The following is a 26,786-nucleotide window of genomic DNA, read 5'->3' as shown; positions in this document are numbered from 1 at the left end:
ATATCCTAAGTTGTATGATGACAAGAAAGTGACAAGAACTGTTCAAACTACTTCTGATAAAGTTTTTACAAAAAAAAAAAAAGACGAAGAAGAATAAACACTCTAATTCTCAATGCTTCTAATGCTTCAAATTACAGCCTTTGAAATAACTATTAGTTTTACTGGGGTTTTTTTCCCCCCATTTCTTCTACATGTATAACCAACAGTGAGAGACTTTTTAATGTTTTGACAAAAAATGTCATGGAACAATTGTGATTTTTTCTCTATTAGGATTGCTTAGCGTGGTTTCAGTGTGCAATCACTTACATAGTCCCAGATTACTGGGCAAACAAGGACTGCCTGGATAAGAAATGTCTATCCACCCAAACAGGAAGTGAAATTTATCACGAGAATTCCTAGAATGCTCCCAATAGCTCTTTAATGTATACTTTCAAGGCACAAGTGAAAGAAAATCTTTCTTGCAGTAATAGCAGTACTGACTTAAATTATACCAGCTTGAAAATTTAATGAGTACTACTGCAACTGGGCAAACGGACTACGGCAGCACAAAGCATTAGAAATAACTTCCCCAGGGTGACAGTTTAAACCTGACAGACAAGAGGTTCTCTAATGAAAGAAGAGAGAAAGGAACAGACAGTACAGTCATGAGAATTACGTTATCAAAATGAGCACCCTATCCCTAGCATCTCCAGAAGCTTCCTTCACCTTTTAGGCCTTGGCCTGTTTTGGTTATCTCTTTTCTCTGAGCCTGTGAAAGACACTCTCAGAGGCCAAAAGAGGAAGTAAAAGAGAAGATAACTTGATAACTATCAAAAAATAAATAGATGGATCTGTATAATGCTAATAGAAACCACAGGAAAAAAGATTTTTACAAAAGCAAAGGTGCGGTCAAAAAAGCCAAATACTTTTTCTAAAGTTAAAACAGATAAGAATGGAGAAAGGATCACTGTGTTTAACAATTATGAAGTGCTTTAAAGAGAATCTGTTAAGAGGTAAGGTGGAAAAAAATGGTAAGAAATGGGTGTAAAAGCATTAATGTATTTGTACTCAGGACAAAATCGCAAATCCTTCTAATAATGCCACATTACCCTATTTTATATGGAACTAAAGATGGGCAAAAAAATCCCATAAACGGAACAAAAGTCAAGCTGAGAACCTAAAGTAATTTCCACACAATTTGATTACATTGAAGCAGCAAGATGAGAGGGATATCATCTTTTTCAGGTTTGTATTTCCTTAATTCCCTATCCCAGTGGCTTATGCACAGTCAACAAATATCTCTTGTAACTTTAACTGACCAAATTAATTAAATTTACTACCAATACAAATGCAGTGTCAGAGAAATAAGGGATTTGTGCTATACTTACCGGGAAAAGTACTATCTTCTGGATTCATTGAAGCACTAATGCTTCTTTTCAGGAGATGATAAACATTTGCTGCTGTTAAATCTGAAAAAGAAAAGACTAACTCAATGGGCTCAAGAGTTATGTAATCTAGGCCTATTCCAATTTCACCATCAGAGACTCTCAAGAACATTATATGGTACATAAAAGAACTACACATTTTCTAGTTTCAATATAATAAATCAAATGCAAACAGAGAAGAAAGGCGCCCAGTTTGTATATGCTAGCCAGTTAACACAAATCCAAAAATCCCCGCAAAGAATAACTTTAAGCGGAGAAGGGAAACTCTACCACAATACTCTGTATACAACCACATATATTTTCTCCTCAAAATGCTTGCCCAATCAAAACAAACAAAATGGAATACGGATTAGACAGAAACGCCAAAAAGGAGTGCAATTTCAAACGGTTACAATTGTTTTAAATTTACCAATTTTTTTTTTTTTTTTAGCTTAGTTTATGTGTAGGATGTCTCCTCCCATTAGGAGAGTAAGCCCCTTTTACATCTTGTTCCTTTCTGTACTACCTGCATTTGGAACACACAGGAGGCGGAAACCCTACTGAATGCATATATTTCCAACAAGCAGACATTCCATTCCTAAAGCACAGAGAATTGTTCAGTTAAATTTTTACTGTGCCAAGAACTTCTGAGCGCTGGGATTTTGCATCCACAAATTTGTCCCTATTTTTCCATTAAGATAACGACATTTGTCAGCCCTTATTGGGCCGATCCCAGAGAGAAACAAATCCCCGGGAGAACTCGAGATAGGTCCTTCCCCTGCAGAACTGGGTCTCCGACTTAAATTTCTTCCCTCCCCGCAAGCCGTTCCCGCTCTTTCTCAGCCCCGCGCTTACCCGGCAGCTTCTCGGTACCCTCCACGGAAAACTCCCCAGGCCCATGCTCCACTTCCCCACCCGCTGCGTACTGGACTTTTCCTTCTCCCCAGATCACAAGGAGCAGGTACCGATCCATCTCCTTAGAGCTGAACTACTGTTTCAAGTCCCGGTTTCCACATCCAAACAGTCGCGCGCTACTGATACACTTCCGGTTCCCTTCCACTTTTGGTCGGCTGGAAATTGTGCGCCCTCGTCTGTTTGCTGCAGCTTTTCCGGCTGGTGGGTTCTTTTGGGGAGTTATTCTCTCAATAGCTGCCTTATTTCCTCCTTTCATGATGAAACTGCTACCATGGGAAGATTGGAGGTGACCCAGGAAGAGCAGGGAAGCTGACGAGGCCTGGCTGGCCTAGGAACTGTCATGCTTGGGTTTGTAACGTTTCCCGCCGGGCGAGTGATGCTGAGGTCTGGCCTTGGATCCTGGGAAAAGGACGGTCCTGCTGGTGGGGGAGACATGTCGAGTTTCTCTAAGGCACCCCAGGTGAGCTCGAACTCTTGTAGCTTGATGGAATTCATTACACCGGCAGAAGGAAGTCAGTGGCTCGGGTGGATTTAATGATGCTGAGTCGGCAGGAAAGCCGACAGGAAAGCCAGGATGCCTCGGGAAAGCATATACGAGGGTCGTGATTCTGGCTACTGCTTGCTGTGCTCTTGGCACTCTTCTCTTTTCAGCCAGCCCTTTTCATGTCCCCCGCCCCGGAAAGGGTATTCGGAGAGAAGGTCAGAGATAATAAGGAGGATCAGATAGGGCATTGTAGATCATTGTGAGAATTTGTTCGTTACTGAGTAAAATGAGGATCCATTGAAAGATTTGGAGCCAGGAGCCATGATGTCATTAGGTGTTAAAAGGAGCACTCTGGCCGCTGAGTTTAGACTGTTCAGAGATGGGGATTGACGGAAGATAGAAACAAAGAATCTGTTTGGAGACCAACTGCAGTAATCCAGGCTGGACATGATGGTGGCACAAACCAAACTAGGTCCCGGTAACTTTGGCAGGTGGTAGAGTGAGGGCGATGAGTGTTGAAAAGTGGTCAGGTTCTATTTGAAGGTGGGGCCAGAAGGATTTCCTGAAGAATTGAATGTGAGCTAACCAAAGAAGAAACGAGGGTTACTCCAAGGTTTTTTGTTTCCGTAACTGGAAGGGTGTGCCGTCAGCTGAGATACGGAAGACTGAAATTGAAGCAGGTTTCAGGTGGAAGAGCAGTTCAGTTTTGGGTATGTTGGTCTGAGATGCTTCTTAGCCAAGTTCTGCTCCAAGTATGATTGCTTTCTTGAACTGTTTGTTACCTCTCCTGGATGAGCCATATACAGGAAATAAGCTTAAACATTTTAAAACTTTTATAGCAACTTGATGATATAGCAGTATTTTAATTTTTTTAAACAAAGTTTGGGGTTATCTTTAGTCAGAATAATTGATCTGCAATGGAATGGGGAAAAACTAGTCTTTGCTACATATGGTTTAAAAAGCACTGTGGGGCAGGGGCCAAGTGGACAATTGAATACAAGTGTAGAGTTGGGGGGAGAAGGTCCAGGCTAGAGATGTAAATTTCTACATTTGAGAGTGCTAAGCATGAAAATGGCATTTCAACACATGAGTCTGGTTGTAGTCTTTGAGGAAGTGTGGATTGAGAAGAGAGAAGGACCAAGAACTGAATTCTGGGACATTTCAACATTTCAGAGGCAAGAGGTAAGAGAAGAAGCAAAGTAGGAAAAAAAACCCAGCAGAGGGTGGTGTCCTGGAAATCAAGTGAGGAAAGAATACCCAGGAGGAGAAAGTGATCACCTATACTGAAGCTTAGAATTGAACAGTGGACTTAGTGACATGAAGGTCCTGGTAACTTTGGCAGGCGGTAGAGTGAGGGCGATGAGTGTGGGAGGGCAAAAGACAGGTTGGAGTAGGTTGAAGAGAGAATGAGGAATAAAGACAATCTCTTTGGAAAAATGTTGCCACAAAGGAGAGGAAAGAAATGAAGCAGTGGCTAAGTGAGGTCAGGAGGGTTTGTTGTTGTTGTTCTTTAACTTTATTATGGAGAATTTCAATCACATATAAAAGTAGGTATCACCCAGTTTCAAAACCTCATAGCCAATATTATTTCCTCTGTACCTCCATTCACTTCTTACCTTTCCTTATGAATTTGAGGTGAATCTCAGACTCCTGTTATTTCATAAGTAAATAATTCAATATGTTCTCTACAAGATAAGGATTCTTTTAAAAACTATAATCCCAATACCATTTATCAAAGACAAAAGAAAAATTAATTATAATTCCTTAATCTCAAATGAGTAGTATATGTTCAATTTTCTCATATATGTTATAGAAATACATAAAATTTGTTACAGAAATACATAAAATAAAAATATAGAAAACATAAAAATACATAAAATATAGAAATACATAAAAACTGGGTGGCTCAGCCAGTTAAGCTTCTGCCTTCAGCTCAGGTCTTGATCCTGGGGCCTGGGATCAAGCCCTGCATTGGGCTCCCTGCTCAGCAGGGAGCCTGCTTCTTCCTCTCCCTCTCCCCCCTCCTCTTGCTCTCAATCTCTCTCTGTCAAATAAATAAATATTTAAAAAAAAGAAATACATAATATTTTTACTGTTCCTTTGGTTTTAGGATCCAGAATGTAATAATTTCCTGTTTTTTAATTCTCTCTTAATAAATCGGTTCTTTTTCCTATTTTTTTCCTTTGCAATTTATTGCAAAAGATTGTCCTATACACTCTGAAAAACAAACAGGGTTCTGGAGGGGAGGGGGGTGGGAGGATGGGTTAGCCTGGTGGTGGGTATTGAGGAGGGCACATTCTGCTTGGAGCACTGGGTGTTATGCACAAACAATGAATCATGGAACACTTCATCTAATACTAATGATGTAAGGTATGGGGATTAACATAAGAATTAAAAAAAAAAAAAAAGATTGTCCTATACAGTTCCCATTGTTTGAATTTTTCTTAGTTAGTCCTAAACTGAGAGTAGTAGGGAAAGGGTATGAGCTAAAAGCTGTCTTTATTTGCAAAGAACATGATTTTCTATGTAAAAAATCAGATGGAATCTAAGAAAAGCTACTAGATCTGATAAATAAGTTTAGCAGGGTTGCAGGTATAAGAGCAGCATGCAAAAAATGAAGTGTATTTCCATATACTAGCAACAATCAATCAAATTTAAATTAAGGGTGCCTGGGTGGCTCAGTTGGTTAAGCGACTGCCTTCGGCTCAGGTCATGATCCTGGAGTCCCGGGATCAAGTCCCGCATTGGGCTCCCTGCTCGGCGGGGAGTCTGCTTCTCCCTCTGACCCTCCTCCCTCTCATGCTCTCTGTCTCTCATTCTCTCTCTCTCAAATAAATAAATAAATCTTTAAAAAAAAATTTAAATTAAAAATACAATACCATTTACAGTGACGTCAAAATATATGAAATACACGATGTGGATGGAACTGGAGGGTGTTAACGCTGAGCGAAATAAGTCAATCAGAGAAAGACATGTATCATATGACCTCACTGATATGAGGAATTCTTAATCTCAGGAAACAAACTGAGGGTTCCTGGAGTGGTGGGGGTTGGGAGGGATGGGGTGGCTGGGTGATAGACATTGGGGAAGGTATGTGCTATGGTGAGTGCTGTGAATTGTGCAAGACTGTTGAATCACAGACCTGTACCTCTGAAACAAATAATACAATATATGTTAAAAAAAAAAAAAAAAAGATAGCAAGAGGGGAAGAATGAAGGGGGGGAAATCAGAAGGGGAGACGAACCATGAGAGATATGGACTCTGAAAAACAAACTGAGGGTTCTAGAGGGGAGGGGGGTGGGAGGATGGGTTAGCCTGGTGATGGGTATTAAAGAGGGCACGTTCTGCATGGAGCACTGGGTGTTATACACAAACAATGAATCATGGAACACTACATCAAAAACTAATGATGTAATATGGTGATTAACATAACAATAACAAATTTTAAAAAATATATGTGAAATACTTAAGAGATAAATCTGACAAAAGATATGTGAGGAGAACAAAGTAGAAACTAGAAAAGTGAGAGAGAAAAACAGAAATGGTGAGCAGTTTATAAGCCGATTTGAAGTTTGTAATTTTAAAATAAAACAAGTTAGCCTTGTTGTATTTTTTCCAGCATTGTTCAGCAACTTATGTATATGCACAGAGAAAACATCTGGTTGAGATCTTTCTGGGCTGGAATTTTCTTAGAGTTTGAAGTTACTGATGGATACTGCAAAGACAGTGGTTTATGCCTGAGGCAGCTTAAAGATGTCTAAATCAGCTACTTAAAATTTAAGTTTATTCAACATCATCCATCTATACTTGTCCAGCTATATTCTGTTACTGTATTCTCCCATGGAATTGAACTTCTGAATGGTCTTCAGTTCTCAATTGGTCACTCATCTTTCAATTTAATATCTATTAGTCTCAAAATATTTTTGAAGACCTTTATAAACAGTTTCTACTTTCATAAGAGTTTCTCATTACCATTCCAGATTCTATTTTATGTGATACAAAAAAAGTCATAATATAAAGGAAAATATATCTTTGAAATGTTTTAAATAAAGCATCATCCATATTGCAGATAGAAAAGCAGGCAGGAAAAATTACTGTGTTAATCTTTGTGTAATGAAAAAAAACCCTCCTTTTCCAGAAATAGAAATGAATACAAAATGAAGGCTCTTTGTGATTGATTTATTATTAATATTAACTGTAGAATACTCATGATGGTATATAATAATAAACTTGATTATTTCCATTTTAATTAGAATTTTCTTTGTTTTCTCTCTTTTTAAATTTTTTTTTCCCTTAGCAATGGGCCACTTTTGCTCGGGTTTGGTATCTCTTAGATGGGAAAATGCAGCCACCTGGCAAACTGGCTGCTTTGGCATCAGTTAAACTTCAAGGATTGCATAAACCTATATACCATCAACTGAGTGAGTATCATTTTAGATCTGTCACTAGTAACCATAATTTTCATACCAGAATAGAATCTTGAAAAAGTCTGACTGAACTACTTCTAAGGACCTCTTTTTTTCCTGGGATCCCTTGTTCCATTCAGCAAAAAACCTACTGGGGCACTACAATGAGTTTGGCTTATTCATAGGAAAACCATACAGACCAGTTTGCCTGAGACGACCCCATTTTATGCCATTACAACAGCAAAATTAGCTGTAGCCCTCCTTTCATTCTCAGATATCCTGATTGGGACTATAAATTATATGTTCACTCTTATACATGTTTCTTCACATGGCGATGTGCATTTGAATAGAGAATTTTTGAAAATGAAGAAATAAGTTTGCCCTCTCTTCCAAAAACCTTTTCCCCCAGGAAGATGGATAGAACTAGCTGGACATGGAAAGTTTACTCTTTCTGTTTTTAATTGATAGATTTGATTTTCTGTAACCCTTTTCCAATACAAAAGAAAAAAGTTGTTTTTTTTTTTTTTTTTTTTTTTAAGATTTTATTTATCTATTTGAGAGAGAGAGAATGAGAGACAGAGAGCATGAGAGGGAGGAGGGTCAGAGGGAGAAGCAGACTCCCTGCCGAGCAGGGAGCCCGATGCGGGACTCGATCCCGGGACTCCAGGATCATGACCTGAGCCGAAGGCAGTCGCTTAACCAACTGAGCCACCCAGGCGCCCCAAGAAAAAAGTTGTTTTGATACTAAAAGACTTTTGCTTGTTACACGTAGTTTTGATTGACTTCACTTAACCTGGGACTTCAGGGACCACCCAGCAAGATCTAGGTGTTAGCTCTTACTCTTCATCTTGTTTGACCTGTCAACACCATTTTTGGCAATTGATCGTAGTTTTAGCTTTTTGAAACATGAAGTTACATATACAGTGTGTAGATATAGATAAATTAATATTTAAATATAGGTAATATTTTAAAGAAAATTAACAGTTATAATGATGATGAAATAAATACCCATACTCAACATTTGGGTTATTTCCAATTTTTTTTTTTTTCTTTTACCATTACAAACAATACTACTGTCAGTATTCTTGTATTTTTCCAGTGCATATGTGGATGAGTTTCTCCGAGGTCTGTTTACAGCACAGGAGTTACTGGGTTTGGGAAACTAGTTAGTCTTGACGCTGATGTCCAGAGTTTGTATTATCCCTCATCTTCAGTAACATTGATGTTTTCATTCTCTTTAAGTTTGACTATTCTGGTAGATGTGAAATACACTCTTCTGATGTATTGTCCTGTATGCATTGTCCTGATTGCAAATGGTGCTATGTATCTTTTTTTCTTTATTGGCCTTTTATCATTTCTTCTTCTGTGAAATGTCTATACATGTCTTTTGCCCATATTTCCGCTGAGTTATTTGTCCTTTACATTTTTATAACTTTTACTGTGAAAGTTTTCACATTTTCAGAAAAGCTCAAAGAATAGTACAGTGAATTATACCCTCCACCTAGATTACACAGTTACTAACATTTTAACATATAATTTAACATATAATTTTTTACTCAGTCATTGGAAAATAAGTTGCAGATGTCATAATAAATCCCCCTGAATACTTCAGCATGTGTCTCCTAAGAATAACAATACTCCCCTGTGTAACCAAAATGCCCTTATCACACATAACAAAACAAACATAATTTAATTGTATGATTTAATGTCCAGTGCCTTTTCAAATTTCTTTAATAGTTCCAAGAATGTCCTTTATAGCTGTTACCTCTTTTTAAGACCAGAATCCAACCAAGGTTTTTGTATTGCCTTCAGTTGTTATGTTTCTTTAGTCCTTTTAATAAAGAATAATCCTTATTTTCTTCTTGCAGCTACCCTTTTGGGGAGTCCGGGCTAGTTTTCATGTAAAGAACTTTCTTCTTAAACACATTCTCCATTTGTTCTTGGATGCATTCTCTTGCTAACTCCTCCTTCCCAGTTCCTTTTGTTCTTTTCAACTTTCCAATTTCCCAGTCTTCTCTCATTAAAACTTAGGAGTGCCCTGGAACCTGCTCCTTGGACCCCTTCACATTCCTTAAGCAATCACATTCAGTTTCATATCTCTATCTTCTATCATGCTTATAGCTGCCAAATTTATATCTTCATTTTTTTACCTTTTCCCTGTATTCCAGACTCACATAACCACATTTCTACTCAGCAAATCTTCTTAGGTATCTAGTAGACATCTCCAGCATGTTAATGTGTGTTTAACTTGGAGGTGTCATACTTCCTGATTTCCCCCACCCAAACCAACCTGTTACTTCTAGTTTCCCAATCTCAATTAACAGCTTCTCTATTCTTTTTCTTACTCTAGTCAGATGTCTTTGCTTTATTTGTGACTTCCCTTTTTCAACTCCCTGTAAAAAATATATATATATATGAAAAAATATACCTGAAGAAATATATATATCTGAAAAAATACATATATCTGAAATCTAGCCACATCTCATTAACTCTCTCTTCTACTGTAATTTTAAACCACTGTACTCTCTACTCTGGGTTATTCCAAAAGCCTCCTCACTGATCTGCCTGCCCCAATAGGGTCTTTTCTCCACAGATCAGTTACAGTTGTCTTTTCCAAATGAGAATCAGAGTAAAAGCCAAATTATGTCAGTGCCCTACAAGGACCTACATGGTGTGGTCCCTATTATCTCCCTGAGTTTATTTCCTACCTCCCTTGAGTAATCCACTAAGGCTTATTACTGTTTCATTAATATACCTGCCAACACATTTTTGCCTTAGGGCCTTTTCACATTTTGTTCCCTCTGCCTGCATGGGATTTTCCAAATTTATGCCTTATTCCTTCACATCTTTCAGATTTCTGCTCATTTATATTCTGAGAGAGGCCTTCCCCAATTCCTCTGTCAGCTCCCCCTTTCACTTATTATACTTTACCTTGCCTTTAAAGAAAAAAAAATAGCATTCACTGATCACACATAGTATATAAATGTGCATTATCCACCTACCTTTACTAGATGAAGTTCTAAGAGGACAGGAACTTGGCCTGAATTTTTCACAGCTATATATGCCCAGTGCCTAGAATGGTGTTTGACACATAGCTGGACTGCATAAAATGTTTTTTGGTGGATATATGCATTCATGAATACCAGTTTTGAGAATGAAGAAATTACTTTCAATCAGGGCTCTGGCATTTCAACTAAGTTAGATTTTGGATCTTTGGAGCTAGGAGAAAGAGACCTGTAGATGGTTTGATTTGGGTAAGAGCAAGAACTTGCGAGTTTCCCCATTTCTCATACTTGCTGCTCTAATCTTTTTCTTCACTTAATGAAAATTTCAAAGTAAGCCCACAACCTGTGAAATCTTTAAGTACAGTATTTGAATGTAAGGATTCTGTCATGTTGATCTTTGTTCTTCAGGCACCTTAGTATAATGTCTGGTCCTTCAGAAATGCTTGTCAGAAACATTTTGTGGAATGACACTTTTAAGAAAATGTTTTACAAGCACAGTCTCAATATTCGCTGTAGTTCTGTTCTTTAAAGTCACCACGAATGCTGAATGAGAGTGAACACCGAATCGTTGCTTCTGGGAGAGACACTGTTAGGTTCCTATGAGCCTCTGGTCACAGCATTTTTTGTCAGCCAATCAATATATAGTCTTGTTTATGTGTTTTTGTTTAAAGACACCTTATTTAATACACACATTGTTGAACTCATGGCCAACTGCAGAGTAACTCATGACTGAACAACACTTATCTAACACACATTTTCTTTGTAAGACACACTGGAGCCTTCTTGTACTTAGGAACACTACACAGCACTTGAGCATCAGACTTGAGGGATATTTAAAAAGTAAAGTCACTTTAAAAAGAACAAAAATGCCAAAAAGCTAGCACTAAATGGACCACAAAGGGACACTTGTTTATAGTAAGAGAACAGTCAGTGCATTACGTTATTTGACCTCAGTTGGAAACGAGTACATCAAGCCACTCAAATTTTCCACTGATGTGCACATGTCTGCAAATGACTAAGAAAGTACCGCAGGTATTGAGATTATAAATAAATTTTAAGAGAACAGGCAAATTTGTAATGTGGAATCCATGAATAATGAGGAGCACCTGTACTTCCAAAGTAAAATAGTGATGAGCAGACTTATGCTTGACTAATTAGAAATCTCTACTTTAAAAATCTCTTTTTTGGCAGACAAGGAGAATGCTATAGTCCTAGAATTACCAAATCATAGAAATTAATTCCTTAGGACTTCAGATATTTTGTTTAACTGCCTCATTTATATGTGAGAAAACTAAAATCAGAAGAATAAAGTGACTTTCTCACTGTCACTCAGCTACTATATTATAATAGAACTGAGACCAGAACCCAGGAACTTGTTTCCTCAGAGGTAAATTACCCATTCCACCTCAGTGTGGTGATTCTTAGCCACTTAGGCTGTGTTTTCCTGCTGATTTGTTGGTTTTTTTTTTTACCTTAGCAATGTTATTAACAAGGTCGTACATAAGATCTCTTAGATTGTTTTTGTAGAAATACAAACAGTACAAAATTTGGGGAAAAGTAAAATTAGTAGTAATCTGATTTCCTTAAAGTATAGCACTTATCTGTTCACTGAATTAAAGTTCTGCATTCTATAAGCAGGTCATTATTGCAAAAGTATTCCTTAGGTACCTAATGAGAATATTCTTCTAGAACACCAGACGAGCTTTTGTGGCTGCCTCTCCGGTCATCCTTTTCTAGTAAAGGAGAACAGCTTTTCTATGAAATTAAAAATTTACATTTTAAAGACGGAGTTATTTTTGTTTTACTATATAATTTAATATGTAACATATCAGCAAAACTTTTTATTTCCACAAGATGTCACTAAAATCAAGACTTAAATTGCAAGCAATTTTCTACTTACAAACATCTCATGTTGTAAGTTTACTTCTAACATTCATTGGTTTAGTAAGCATTTATTAAGCATGTGTTATGTGCTCACAATCACTGTAAACATGTTTTTTTGAAAATTGACATGCAGTTTCCCAGAAAAATAATACTATAAATGATGGTCGTATATCCTGGAGTGATTATAAAAGTTAGCCAACAAAAAATAAATAAATAAATAATAAAATTTAACCAATAATGTATCTAAACATGATATATATGATATTTGAACTACTTTATAGGTCCAGTGGACTTTGTCAAGTGTTGTAGAAAACCAAATTTCCACTTATGAGATTATTTTTTATGGAAAATGTGGTCTGGGTCAAGCTGGAAATGATGTGGAACTAGGAAAAGCATTCTCTCCTCTTTCTAATTAGAGCTGCCCTTCTGAATTTGGGACCTGAGAGCTTTTTGAGCTTGTTTCTTTGTCACTGATGAATGAAAAGAAAGGACACATGGTAATTTTTGGATTATGACTTACTCTTCATGAGGATTCCACTCTTTTTGCTGCTTACAAATTGAAAAATTGAGGAGGACTGTATGAGCATTTATAAGAAGCAGAGAGGGGCACCTGGGTGGCTCAGTCTGTTAAGCTTCTGCCTTCCACTCAGGTCATGATCCTGGGGTCCTGGGATGGAGCCCCGCGTCGAGCTCGGGCTGAGCCTGCTTCTCCTTCTGCCCCTCCCTTTGCCCCTCTCCCTGCTTGTGCTTTTTTTCTCTCTCTCTCAAATAAATAAAATCTTCTAAAAATAAATAAAAAATTTAAAAAGAAAAGAAACAAAGAGAAACTTTTATTTAGCATTTTCTAAAGTTATTATTAGATTATCCTGAAATACTCCTGATCTACATGAAATGAAACAAAAGTTGCAAACAGTTCTTTTTTTTTTAAAGATTTTTTTATTTATTTTTTATTTATTTATTTTTTTTATTTATTTGACAGCAAACAGTTCTTAACATTATGAATGCTAGCACACCAGTTTAACAAAGATTAGATTAGATCTAGTCCAATCTCTAGCATTCTGCCTTGTATTATTTACATCTTGTAAGGACTTGTTAGAAAATAAAGTTTAGGATGCTGTTTTTAAAGTTAGCCAGCTAACATATTTTTCTTTCTTACTATCAAGTTCAGTGTCAATTTATTTCAAATGTCAATTACTGCATCATTTTAATTTTGCAGTCTTAATTACACATTTATTCTTCCGCTCCTAGGATATCATCGTACAAAACAGTGAAGGAGAATTTTGCTTCAGGTTACATCCAGAATACTTAGCTCCTTTGGAAGATATTTAGATATTATCAATAAATTTGAACAACACTCCTTAGTCCTATCACAGTGTCTTTACACTCAGTAGATTTTGTGGTAACCTACATGGTCATCTGTTGTATTGGCTATGCACAAGTTCAGGGATGCCAAAAATAACATTGAGCTAGGCATTTGGACATTTATCTTTCAAGGTTAGAAACAAACGTAATGGCCAAAGCCAATTTTGTTATGTATCACTAAATTGAAATAGCTATTTTTCAAACATTTCTCAAACCAAATCTTGTATGGAGACCCAATATATAAAAACAGTGCTGCACAGGGGCACCTGGGTGGTGCAGTTGGTTAAACGTCTGACTCTTGGTTTCTACTCAGGTCATGATCTCAGGGTCATGAAATAGAGCCCCGTGTCAGGCTCCACGCTCAGCGCAGAGTCTGCTTGAGGCTCTCTCCCTCTGCCCCCGCCCTCCATGTGCTCTTTCTCTCAAATAAATAAATCTGTAAAAAAAACAAAGCAGTGCTGCGCTGGCTGAAGGAGGGAGAAGATGCTGGACCCTTGCTCCTGTGAGTCACCTTCTCAGAACCTGACATCTCTATCAAATACAGTTTTAAAACCACCAAGCTAAACCAAAGAACTTTTATTTATTTATTTATTTTTAAGATTTTATTTATTTATTTGAGAGAGAGAGAGCATGCGTACAAGTAAGGGGAGAGGCAGTGGGAGAGGGAGAAGTAGGCTCCCCACTGAGCAGGGAGCCTGATAACAGGGCTCGATCCCAGAACCCTGGGATCATGACCTGAGCCAAAGGCAGACGCTTAACCGACTGAGCCATCCAGGTGCCCCTAAACCTGGGTTTATTTTTTTAAATTTTTTTATTATGTTAATCACCATACATTACATCATTAGTTTTTGATGTAGTGTTCCATGATTCATTGTTTGCGTGTAACACCCAGTGCTCCATGCAGTACGTGCCCTCTTTAATACCCATCACCAGGCTAACCCCTCCCCCCACACCCCTCCCCTCTAGAACCCTCAGTTTGTTTCTCAGTCCTTAGGCTCTCATGGTTCGTCTCCCCCTCCGATTCCCCCCCCTTCATTCTTCCCTTCCTGCTATCTTCTTCTTTTTTTTTTTTAATAAACCAAAGAACTTTTAAAGAAGGATTTGACGCTGTGAAGGGGATGAAAAGACAAGCTACAGACTGAAGGGAAATATTTGAAAACTACACAGCCCGCAAGAAATAAACATGTAATTAGGAAATGAGCAAAATACATGACCAGCTGGCAAATAAACACATAAAAAATTCAACATTATTAGCCATTAGGGAACAGATTAAAACCACAATGAGATATCACTGCACATCTATCAGAATAGCTAAAATAAAAAATAGTGGCAATAAAAATGCTAGTGATGATGCAAAGAAATTGGATTACTTACACATTGCTGGTAGGAATGTAAAATCGTACAGCCAGTCTGGAAAAGAATATGGCAGTTTCTTATAAAACTAAACGTGAGTTTACCATATATCAGTTGCACTTTTGGGCCTTTGTCCCAGGGAAATTAAAACACAAAAACCTGTACCAATTAATAATACTTCTGTATTACTCTTTATCCCCCTCTATTTATCAGCTCCTGGCATATTGTATATTTACTTACTTGTTTGTTTAATGTCTAGCTCATTCCACTAGAATGTAAGATTTATTATGAACAGGGATTTCAGTTGTATTCTTTGCTATATTCCCAACATCAAGAACAGTACCTAGCATTAGTAAGTAGTAAGTTGGTTAATCAATCAATCAATGGAAAAGGAGTATAAAGCAGATTTTGGAAGAGAATCCTGCCAAACTTATATATATCTCCATCTGAATCTACCCTTGTATGGAGTCTGAGTAGCTCAGACGATTTTGAATGGTCTGATTTCTAAGATAAGAACTAGGAGTATCTCCCATGAAATCTAAGAAAGGAATTGAATGGGAGCCAGATGTGATAGAACAAGCCCTATTTACATTAAAGTGAACACCAGGAATTTTTTTTTTAACTGTGACTGGTAACTCCCATTATATGAGTCTACATTAAGAGTCTTCAGAAGGAAGCTTATAATGTAGGTGGAGGGAATAAAATTGTACAAACAATAGGACAAGATAGAGTTAAATCAGTATCATAAGAGAAATTCAGGCACCTTTGTGGAATCAAAGGAGGTTGGCTTTGGTATTAGGAAAGGCTTTATGGAAGGACTGGTATTTATTTTGGAACTTGGTATTTATGTGGAACTTAAATTTTTTGGATAAAATTTAGCAAGTGGAAATACATCAGGAGAGTATTTCTAGTGGATGGAACAAAGAAAAGATTGGAGGATCTGTGTATACATTCCTCTATGTGTGTGTGTGTTTTGAATAGAAATAATGGAATAATGCTTCGGAGAATAGCAAGTATAGTAGTGAGATGACTGTGAGACTTACAATGTAGAAAGTGATTTTAAGATGCCTAACTCAGGCCCTTGCATGTAGAGGATACAGAATGAATGTTACTTCTCTTTCTCCCAGGCAATTTTGAGGAAAAATTGGGAGTTCTGGCTTAGGGGAGAAAACGAGCCAAAACACTGAAGCCGTAGCACTGAGAAGCACTCCTGATAGTGTAACTCATCATGAGACCTTCAGTTCCCTGATGGGAAGCTTTTGAGTTTCCACTTTGATTGATTTTGTCTGAATTTATTTGGCACCTAATATTTATTTATTTATTTATTACATTTATTACATTTATTTAGTTTAGCACTGAATATTATAAAAAGGGGCCAAATAAGGTTACACATCTAAGGTGAGAATTTTTTACAAATAAACTCAGAATTCCTATTCTAAAAATTACTTACTGAACTCTAATTTTTTTTAATCTGAAGGGAATTAATTTCTCTTGGAACATCTCTTCATCAGGCAATAGAGTTCCAATTTATATGCATTTGGTGCATATTATAAAGCATAATTTTTTAGTTAAAACCTTAAAATGAAATCTGTCTATTTAACAAGAAATTTAGACAGAAATGATTGTACTATATTCAGGATCTCAGCCTTTAACAATACTGGCTTTTGTTTTAATACATAATGCAGTCAAAAAACCAAATATTTAATTGCTGGTTAGTTCTATTTAGAGTCAGAGAAGTGCTTCTAAGAATATATTTAATAGAGATCTGGCATAAGTTGTGGAGAGAGAGTAACTTTTCCCAGATTAGATAGTCATACCTTAGAGATGAAAGAACATGATTTTCATCTACTCCATGGTATTCTTTCTAATATCCTTTGAAAGATCCTTTTTGATCTCTACAAAAGAGAGTAGCTTTGTTTGGAGTAGCTCAAAGTGCTTTTTGCATACTTACAGCTTAAGTAACATTTTAAAAATAAATTCAGCTTTTGTGTAAAGTTAACAATTCCATTTTTCCTCCACGTAAGTGTCACGGAAAGAGCCAGAACATGGTGTTAAATAACATGGCATGTGAGCTTTGGCAGATCACTTAATCTTAGCAGGCCTTAGCTTCTTCAACTGTAAATGTCTGCTTGAAAACTAAGGTAACTGAAGCATTCTCTGAAACGATGTAGATCTCTTCTCACCCTCTTTGTTTTTCTTTTCATTTGCCCAATTGCATTCCTTAGTAGCCCACTATGGGTCACTTATAGGAACTCTAGGCAATTCACCAAATACAAACTATCTTTTCAACCCACTCACAGCAAACTTCCTGGATCTTTCCTTTACATTTCTAGATTCCTTTTCACTGTGGTAAAGAAAACCTACCTGCTTTATCCTCTTTCCTTTACCTTTGTTCCACATAGACTATGAATGTATGTCTCTCTGAAAATGCTGTCATTCAAATTCAAAGCTCTGCGTAGAATCTTATAATGTAATCGTTAGTTTTCATATATGGTATTTATTTATACTTATTTTTTCAAGTTTTTTTTTTAAAATAAGCTTTTAGAATCTTTTTAAGTTTCCCTTTTACTATAATAGGCATTTAAAAAATGTTTCTGATTACTTGATTTTGTGATGTATAGTGACTTCTTCAAAAACTGCATGTTGACTTTTTAGGGTTTTTTGTTTTGTTTTAGATGAACAGCCAAATTTAGGGGTACTTTCACTGGAAAATTAATCTAATACATATATTTTAATTTTCAGGTCATCTGTCATATCAAATATGCATGTTGTCATAGTTGAGAGTGGCAGTTTAAATGTAGCTAGTTAAAATGTGGGTGGAAAAAGCCTTGGGTTAGTAGTTAAGCATAAGATCATAGTACTCTATTGTTCTCTGAATTTGAGAAGAATAATCAGTTGTGATGTTTTCACATTTGTTTTCAATTTGCCTATTGGTAAAACATACCTTTTTATTTCTATATGCATATTGTTTTCAATTTGTCTTCTATTTTTAAGACAAAGTTTGTATTAGATATTTAAAGGTATGTTAATATAAACATTTTAGCAAAGTGTGATTATTAATGGGAAAAGACAATAGGAATAACAATAGTTTGCCTTTCAAAGATGTATTGTCGTTATTGGCATCTTTATTATATTCTCTGTTACCTTACAGTGTTGAGATTTTCCAAATGTCTGGCCAATTCTTTCTATACTTAAATGTTATATAAAAGAAGAACAGAACAGCAAAATCCTGTTCAAGGATTTTGGTGTTACACTGTGACTTGCTTTATATATTTTAATGTGTTGTTTAGGCTTTGAAAAGCTTTATAAATAACCAAGATCACTTTTTCTTAAGGTCATGGCTTTCATATAAAATCTTTCTTTCTTTGTTCTTTTTAAATCTAGGTGACTGTGGGGATCATGTTGTCATTATGAACACAAGGCACATTGCATTTTCTGGAAATAAATGGGAACAAAAAGTATACTCCTCACATACTGGGTAAGATAAAGCTATTGTCCAACAGACATATGAAAAAATGCTCACATCACTAACCATCAGGAAATGCCAGTCAAAACCACAATGAGATACTACCTTACATGTGTCAGCATGGCCAGAATCAAGAAGACAATACATAACAAATGTTGGTGAGGATGTGGAGAAAAAGGAACCTTCATGCACTGTTGGTGGGAATGTAAACTGGTGCAGCCACTGTGGAAGACAGTATGGAGGTTCCTCAAAAAATTAAAAATAGAACTACCATATGATCCACTAGTTCCACTACTAGGTATTTAGCCAAAGAAAATGAAAACACTAATTTGTGAATACATATATACCCCTATGTTTATTGCAGCATTATTTATAATAGGCAAAATAGAAAAGCAATCCAAGTGTGCACTGATAGATGAATGGCTAATGATGTACACATGTGCACATGCACTGGAATATTACTCAGCCACAAAAAAGGATGCAGTCTTGCCATTTGCAACAATGTGAGTATATAATGTTAAGTGAAGACTCGGAAAGATAAATGACATATGATTTCACTTATATGTGGAATCTAAAAAACAAATAAATAGGGGCACCTGGGTGGCTCAGCCCATTAAGCATCTGCCTTTAGCTCAGGTCATGATCCCGGGGTCCTGGGATGGAGCCCCGCGTTGGGCTCCCCGCTCAGCGGGGGGCCTGCTTCTCCCTCTCCCTCTGCTCCCCTGCTCCTGCTCTCTTTCTCTCTCAAATAAATAAATAATCTTTAAAAAAATAATAATAAATAAAAAATAAATGAATAAACAAAAAGCAGAATCAGAGCTATAAATACAAAGAACAAATTGATGATTGCTAGAGGGGATGAGTGGAGGGGATGGGCAAAATGGGTGAAGGGGAATGGGAGATACAGGCTTCCAGTTATGGAATGAATAAGTTACAGGGATAAAAGGTACAGAGTGGGAATATAGTCAGTGGTATTATAATAGCATTGTATGGTAGCAGAGGGTAGCTACACTTGTGGTGATCATAGCATAACATACAGAGTTGTTGAATCACTAAGTTGTACACCTGAACTAATGTAACATCATGTGTCAACTATACTCAAAAACGAAAAAAGATAATGCGTTGTCAAGAAAGATAGGTAGTTGAAATATATTACTTTAAAAATACTATTGGTCTTACTAGGGGTGCCTGGCTGGCTCAGTTGGAAGAGATGCCTCTTCATCTCAGGGTTATGAGTGTGAGCTCCAAGTTGGGTGTAGAGATTATTTAAAAAAAATTTTTTTTTTAAATAAATAAGTAAACAAACCCATCCCTTAAAAGAATACTATAGATTTCACTTAAAAAGCTATTTTCAAAAATTGGCATTTAAGAAAATACTAATTTTGCATATGCTACATACATAATTTAATCAAAAAACCCACAGAACTATACCAAATACTAGTTATTACTGACAGTATTTGTTTTTCCTAGGAGCTTTTCACATAACTTCTCTGGTTTAGATTATTCTCATTTTTTAGTCAATCTTCTCAATTTTTTCTCTGTTTCCTATCATTCATGTTACTGCTATTTCCTGAACCATAATACATGAGATGTTTAAGGAATGGTGAACAAAATCCCAAATTTGGAAGATACCTAAAATCCCCACAACATACTTTTCAAGATCCAGGTCTCTCTGCCAATGTTTGAATAATAGCCATCTTGTGGCTTGTAAGGCAGCCCATTCATTCCACCTTTGAAATGGTTTAAATTTTAGAAAGCTCTTTATGCTATTGAATCATAATCTGTTTTTCTCCAGCTTTCATACTGGTCTTAGTTCTCCTCTTTGGACAGTGTTAAATAATTATATCTCTTCCACAGGACATCCTTCACATAATTTTGAGAAAGGGATCAATAAGAGCCCATTGATTTGTCTTTGGCTAAACATGTATAGTCCTTCAGAGTTCTTCATATGGCTTCCCTTTGACTATCGCCTTTATTTCTTGGTCACTCTCTAGATATAGTCATTTCTTGTCAGTGTCTTTCATAACGAAATATACTCAACTGGCTATGTTCTGATGGTTTCCTGGTATAATGGGAGTCCTCCATCTTTCAGTTGCAAACCTCTATCGCAACAGAACTTTTCTTCAAGGCCATATCACTGGGTAGTACACTAGTTCATGATCAGCTAAAACTCCTAAGTCTTTCTTAGACATGTTGCTGTTCAACCATGTATCTTCCTTGTATGTTTTAGTTGCATTTTAACCCAACTGCAATACCTTAGTTAAATTTTATCTCCAGCCTTTTAAAATCTTGTGAGATCTTGATTGTGTAATGTAATGTGTTAGTTAACCCTTCTGCTTCAGGTCATATATAAATTTAATTAAGCATACCTTCTGTACTATCATGTAAAAGATGTGGTTAGAAATGTTGACCTTTCATGGGTTTCTGGGTGGCTCAGTCAGTTAAGCGGCTGACTCTTGATTTCAGCTCAGGTTATGATCTCAGGGTCCTGGGATCAAGCCCCGCATAGGGCTGCATGTTCAGTGGGGAGTCTGCTTGAGATTCTCTCTCTCCTTTCACCCCTCTCCCCACTCATGCTCTCTCTCTGTCTCTCTAAAATAAATAAATAAATCTATCTTTAAAAAAAAAGTTGACCTTTCATTCTTGATTAAAATTATTATTTTATTTCCAAGTACACCTTCATCTTAGACAAGCAGACTTTAATAGCCCCCCTAAGTAGGTCTCAAATGCTGGGAATAACTTTTTTGCTTCCATTAGCCATCCTTTGCCCATACAAATGCCCAAATAAGTTCACAAACGGCTTTAGTAATTTCTACTATTAGGAAATCTCTACAGATAAACCAAGTTCTATAAAATTTAGAGATAATGGGGGAAGGAAATATGAAAAGTCAGGATAACATGATGTGATAAAAGCATAAAGGGGAAGTATTGACACAAAATGCTACAGTAATTGCTGTAGCAATAATATCTGTAGTGATACTGCAGATGAAGGAAAATAATAGCCCTGCCAGTAGTGAACAGCTCGTGTAATGTACCCTCTGCTGGTGGTGTCCTCTTCAGTAAAGCTCTCCTATCTATGGATGAAAATCTAAACTGTTGTAAATTGTTGGTACCCAGCGATCCCTTCTGCTTCAGAATCCTTCATTTTAGCCAACATATTGCTGTTTCTTGCCTCTCTGCCTTTGCATGTGTTATTCTCCTTCACAGGAGTGTTTCTCAAGAATTCTCACATTTATCCATTAAAACCTGACTCAGATATCACCTCTTCTGGAAGGCCTTCCCTATTTCGTCATCCCCCGTAGGGTTAGTCACTTTTTCTTTCTGTTTCTCTTGACTCTTCACTTTGTTCCTTCACCTCACTGGAGGTACCACTCTTATTATGCTCATAACACTGTTACATTATGTATTCAAAATTTAACTCTCTAGTTGTAAAAATGTTAATATATGATAATTTTAGAAAATGCAGAAAAATGTAAAGAAGGAACTAAAAATCATTTTTCATCCTGTGGAGTAAACATTTTAATACATACACAAGTTTACATCCTTTTTCACTTTATATAAAATTCCCAGAAAGCTTTTTTATAAATATTATTGTTAGTCACTGTGTAGTAGTATACAATATGATTTGCATATATAATGATTGTTCTGTTTTTTAAAATTAAAATTTTTAATTTCATAAAGAGCCCCCCAAAAATCTTTATCCATTAGGCTTTTTCAATATATAGGGTAATCTAAAATAAAACTAGAAATGTAACGAATTTCAAGATCAAAGGGATGATAATAGGTCTTTTAAGAGGTATTTCTAAACGTTACTGTAATATTGCACTAGGAGTGCATAAGAATGCCTGTTGTAAAACTGCTGACACAGTGCTGCCATAAAAATGATTTAATAATAAGATTCTGCTACTTCGATGGGCATCTGATTGTTTACATGTGCCTTATAATAAGGTATCAATGCCTTCCTTAGCACCTTCTCTGCGTATTTTATCTATTAAGAATGTTAATCCACTATTAGTTTACTTTTTACGAATTTTCTTGATATCCTTTGTTGTATGGTTATTTAACTTTTATATAATTAAATCTCTCTTTTCCCTTGTAATTTCTTCTGTGTTTTCCAGTCTCAGAAAATCTTTTCTCATCTAAATATTTCATAAACATTCGCTTCTCGTGGTTTTAGAGGTCAGGCGAGATGTGTATGTGTGCACCTTGAACTTTGACTCTAACTGTTCAGTCATCTAAAATGTATTGATATGAGTTAGAAATACAGCCTACTGTTAGATGCCTCAGTAGAATTCACTTAGTCATTTTTCCTGAGGACAGGATACCGTTAAATTTATTGTATATCCCCAGCACTCAGCACAATAGGCATTCAGTATTTACTGAATTAATTTGAATTGAAAAAAATTTGACGAACATTTAAAACAAAGTTTCTTCTCTTCCATTCAGGCTATCCCTGGAGGAAGAAGTGTAATTACTTTTTCACCAGTAAAAATCAACTATTTATTACACTATGCAAGTCATTCGTCTACTCAGAATTTTATGCTCTCTCTCCAGATTCTCTAAAACGTAAATGGTATTGTGCTTTAGAATTTGGCATCCCAGTGTTGAAAACAGAGAAGTGATCTTTAGCGTAGAAGGTGTAAAGTACTTTTTTCCATGGAGAGAATGAATACGGGAATTGAAGTCTAGACAGGTATTTCTTTTTCTGAAACTGAAATTCCTTGAAACAAATGCAAGAGTATCACTTTGAAAATTATCCATCTTTCTCAGCAAACTTCTAAATCTGCTTCTTCAATTTTATTCCTGAAATGTGGTTCTTTCAAACGTTTTCAAGTCTTGTCGAAAGAAACTTACGAAAGGAATCACATTTTAGGTAATCTTTAACTTCTTTTGCAGAGTGCACTGAGTTTATGTTTTCTTTTCCCCTTCCTCAGAAATCATTTGGGCTATATTTATCCATTCAGCATAATGAAACCTCACATCTGTATATTGTTTTTGTTTTAAATTTCTTAAGCAGTTTCACAAACATTTTCTCATTTGACTCTTGTAAAAATCTTGAGAGGTAGATAGAGCAGATAGTATCATTTTCTTATGTGAATAAACTCATATAAAAAGGTAAAATGAGTTAACTAATACTATACTGGTAGCCACTGGCAAACCTAGATTCTAGACTGGGATATGGGGCATCCAAGTTACTAAACTACCACCAGTACGATCCCAAATATATATGTATCCCATATACGAATGTATATATAGTTTTTAACCTCTATCCGTTTTATATATTTTTTATATGAATTCAGTGAAATATTTTATTACTTAAGACCAGCGTATAACTCTTAGTGGTCTTTTACCAATTGTTAGTAGGAAACAGGACCATCCCCTCTTCAGAGTATGAACTTGACTTTAGAACCAAAGTGGTCTACCACTATTTTCCCCAAACTTGACCCCTAGGCTATACATTCTGACTTGGCAGGAAATGTGAAGCATATTGGCTCATTGCTTTTTCTTTCTTAATTCAAGCATGATAAACTACCCCATAATGAATGAATGAATGAATCAATGAATGAAAACTTTAAATTCCCTTGAAAGATAATTATGCCGTGAATTTTCCACGATGTGGAACTTTTATGAAACACTGATAGTTGACCACTTAAAAAGAACAGCATTTCAAATAGCATAGGTTACTACTTAATTTTTTTTAAGATACTAATGAACAGCATAGTTTCCTAAAACAATAATTCCATAATAAAAATAGTTTTCATATTATAAAACATTCATTCTCCCAGTTTTAATGTCTTTGCTTCTTTTCACAGCTATCCAGGTGGATTTAAACAAGTAACAGCTGCTCAACTTCACCAGAAGGATCCAGTAGCAGTAAGTTTATTGTATTTTTTATTATTTGTCATCTGTGGAAAGACTGGTTCAGAAACTGTTTTTCCAGTCTTGCTTCTCTTCTAATGTAGCTAGCATGCAAGGCTATAAATTCTGTGCTTTAACTGTCTCACAAGTTTTGATAAGTATTAACCCATTATTATTCAAATCTATATATTTTCTAAATACTATTTACTATGTTTTTCATGTAGCCAAATAGTTTTGTTGCTTTTCTTTTTAATTACTTGATACCAGCCTGATTACCTAGAATATGATATGTTCACGAAAACATCTTGGGAGAGAGAGCGTTGTTTGTATCTATGTATGTTTATATATCCATTATATCAAATATGCAAAGTATGTTGTTCCAATCAAAAGTCTTACCTTTTTTTGTTCATTTCATTTATTGATTACCTGAAAGAGTTATGTTACATTCTCAATTGTGGATTTGTTTTTTCCCTGTAGTTCTAGCAGTTTTTGCTTTGTATGTTTTGAAGATTTAGTGTTAGATGAATTTAAGTTTGGAATTATACTATTCCTAAGAATTAATCAGCATATGTACTTGGCCCTTTTTATCTCCAATAATGCTTTTTAACTCCAGGTGTATTTTTTTTATATTAATAAGCTGCATCAGTCTTCTTTTGATAGTGTTTGCCTGAAATGTCGTTTTACTTTACACTTAAACTAGATTTTATTTTAATTTTTCCCCTCTTTCTTTCTTGCCTTCTTTTGGATTGAGTTTATTTATTAGAAGTATAAGATTAATCAGTATCTTTATTTTCCTCCAGATCAAATCAAGGTCCTTAGAAGATTTTTAACACCTTCTCTCCCTCACAGTTATGATTCTTTCTCTATTCAACAGTTTTCAAAACCCTTCCAATTCAACATTCTTGTTATTGTTTTACCTAGTTACTGATTTTTTATGATTCTCTTTGCTTATAAATCCTTTCAGGTAACAGCCTTCCTTTGGGATTAATTTCCTTCTCAAAATACTTCTTTTGACATTCCTATCATAACATTCTCTTAATAGTAAACTCATTTTTGTCTGAAACTCTTTATTTTTGCCTTCTTTCTTGAAAGTTAGTTTTGCTTATTCAGTATATGCAATTCTAGGATAACTATTTTTCTCTCTCACCTGTTTGAAGCTATTGTTCAAATAGATTTTAGTTTCTATTACTGCTATTGATAAATCACATGTCAGTTTAATATTTCTTTGTATGTATTTTGTCTTCTTTTTGGATGCTTTTGAGATCTTTCCTTTGGTGCTGGTTTTCCTGTTTCTATTCAAGTCTTGTTATTTATTTTGCTTGAGGACTGGTATCTTCAGTTCTGAAAATTTGTCAGCTCTTACATCTTTTAAATATTGGTCCTTTTATTCTTTATCTGTTCTTTCCCTTTGGAAATCTGATTATATTTACAGTAGATTGTCTCATTTCATTGTACATGATTCATTAGCTCTCTTTAATATTTTATGTCTCCCTGTCTGTGCTGCATTGTCAATAATTTCTTTATGTCTGAGTTCTAGTTCTCTATCTTTTTACCTATATCTCATCTGATCAATCCTTTTATTGAGTTTCTAATTTGAATTATTTTTTTTTTTTTTTGAAGATTTACTGTTTGTCTTTTTTTTCAAGTTTGCTGGTCAGTTTTGATAGTTTTTCTGTTTCTTTGTCATACTTTGGTTCCTTCTTATTTTTTTAAGCCTAGTAAACATAATTCTTAGTGTTTATATCTGATTCTAATATTTTTGGTCTTTGTGGATCTGTAATATATTGTTTCTGCTCAGGATACTTGATAAGCTCATGTACCTTGAAACTTCATCACTGAGAACTCTTTGAGACCTATATCTTCAAAGTGGATTTCTTCATAAAAATTTGCTTAGCAGGGGCACCTGGTGGCTTAAAGTTAAGTGCCTGACTCTTGGTTTCCGTTCATGTCATGATCTCAGGGTTGTGAGATTGAGCCCCACGTCAGGCTTTGCCTTCAATGGGAGTCTGCTTGAGATTCTCTCTCCCTCTCCCTCTACCCTCCCCCCCTTCTCTTGCATGCGCTCTCTCTCTCTTTCTCTAAAATAAATAAATCTTAAAAAAAAAAAGATTGGCTTAGCTTCTGATAGGTGCATGGGGCTATACCAACCTAAGACCTCTTTAAGCTATACTTTATAGATTTCTGGGTTTTGATCCCCATTTTAAAAAGGGTGTATTTGGGGCCTCAAGGCCTTCTGCAGTCAGGCTCATGGTTCTAGTTTCCTATCAGGAAAGATTTTTATTTTTTAATTTCCCCACTCTATACCCTGGATATTGACTTCTGTTGAAAATCTAGGTTTATGAGGAAGTCTTTGATCCTACTTCCTGACCAAAAAAGAGGTAGTCCTTTGAAATCCAAGCCCTGCACTAAGCTGATACCCTCTGGGCAAATGCCAGCCTTAGGACTCTTTTTTTGTACTACTTTCTCCTACTTCTGGCCTCTAGTTGCTTCATGCTTTAGAAAAGATTTTTTAAAACAATATTATTAATTTCATTAATATTTATTTCTTTATCATTTGAGTTATATACTAGAAATTTCTAATCTAAATATTAGCGGTCAGTATTGCTAAAAACAAAATCTCCTGTTGCCATTTCACAATTTTATTTTTCC

The 26,786-nt window shown here is 35.8% G+C and overlaps 2 protein-coding genes across 2 annotated transcripts in view; one reads left to right on the top strand and one right to left on the bottom strand.

Annotated features, from left to right (window-relative positions):
- Positions 1 to 2,392, bottom strand: part of MTBP (MDM2 binding protein) — a 71,318-nt gene extending 68,926 nt beyond the window's left edge. The window contains exons 1-2 of the mRNA XM_035011837.1: positions 2,259 to 2,392; positions 1,368 to 1,448 (exon numbers count right to left, since the gene is read on the bottom strand). Coding sequence (XP_034867728.1) covers positions 1,368 to 1,448; positions 2,259 to 2,376 — 199 coding nt within the window. The 5' untranslated portion in view covers positions 2,377 to 2,392. The remainder of the gene's footprint in view (positions 1 to 1,367; positions 1,449 to 2,258) is intronic.
- Positions 2,393 to 2,633: 241 nt separating this feature from the next.
- Positions 2,634 to 26,786, top strand: part of MRPL13 (mitochondrial ribosomal protein L13) — a 48,191-nt gene continuing 24,038 nt past the window's right edge. Inside the window, exons 1-4 of the mRNA XM_035011839.1 lie at positions 2,634 to 2,778; positions 7,100 to 7,223; positions 18,197 to 18,290; positions 24,092 to 24,152. Coding sequence (XP_034867730.1) covers positions 2,659 to 2,778; positions 7,100 to 7,223; positions 18,197 to 18,290; positions 24,092 to 24,152 — 399 coding nt within the window. The 5' untranslated portion in view covers positions 2,634 to 2,658. The remainder of the gene's footprint in view (positions 2,779 to 7,099; positions 7,224 to 18,196; positions 18,291 to 24,091; positions 24,153 to 26,786) is intronic.

The sequence above is a fragment of the Mirounga leonina genome, unplaced genomic scaffold (assembly GCF_011800145.1).
Source record: "Mirounga leonina isolate KUSES-001 unplaced genomic scaffold, KU_Mleo_1.0 Mir_165, whole genome shotgun sequence".
Classification (NCBI taxonomy): Eukaryota; Metazoa; Chordata; class Mammalia; order Carnivora; family Phocidae; genus Mirounga; species Mirounga leonina.
Note: the sequence above shows the minus strand (reverse complement) of the source record. Positions and strands in the feature narration are given on the sequence as shown.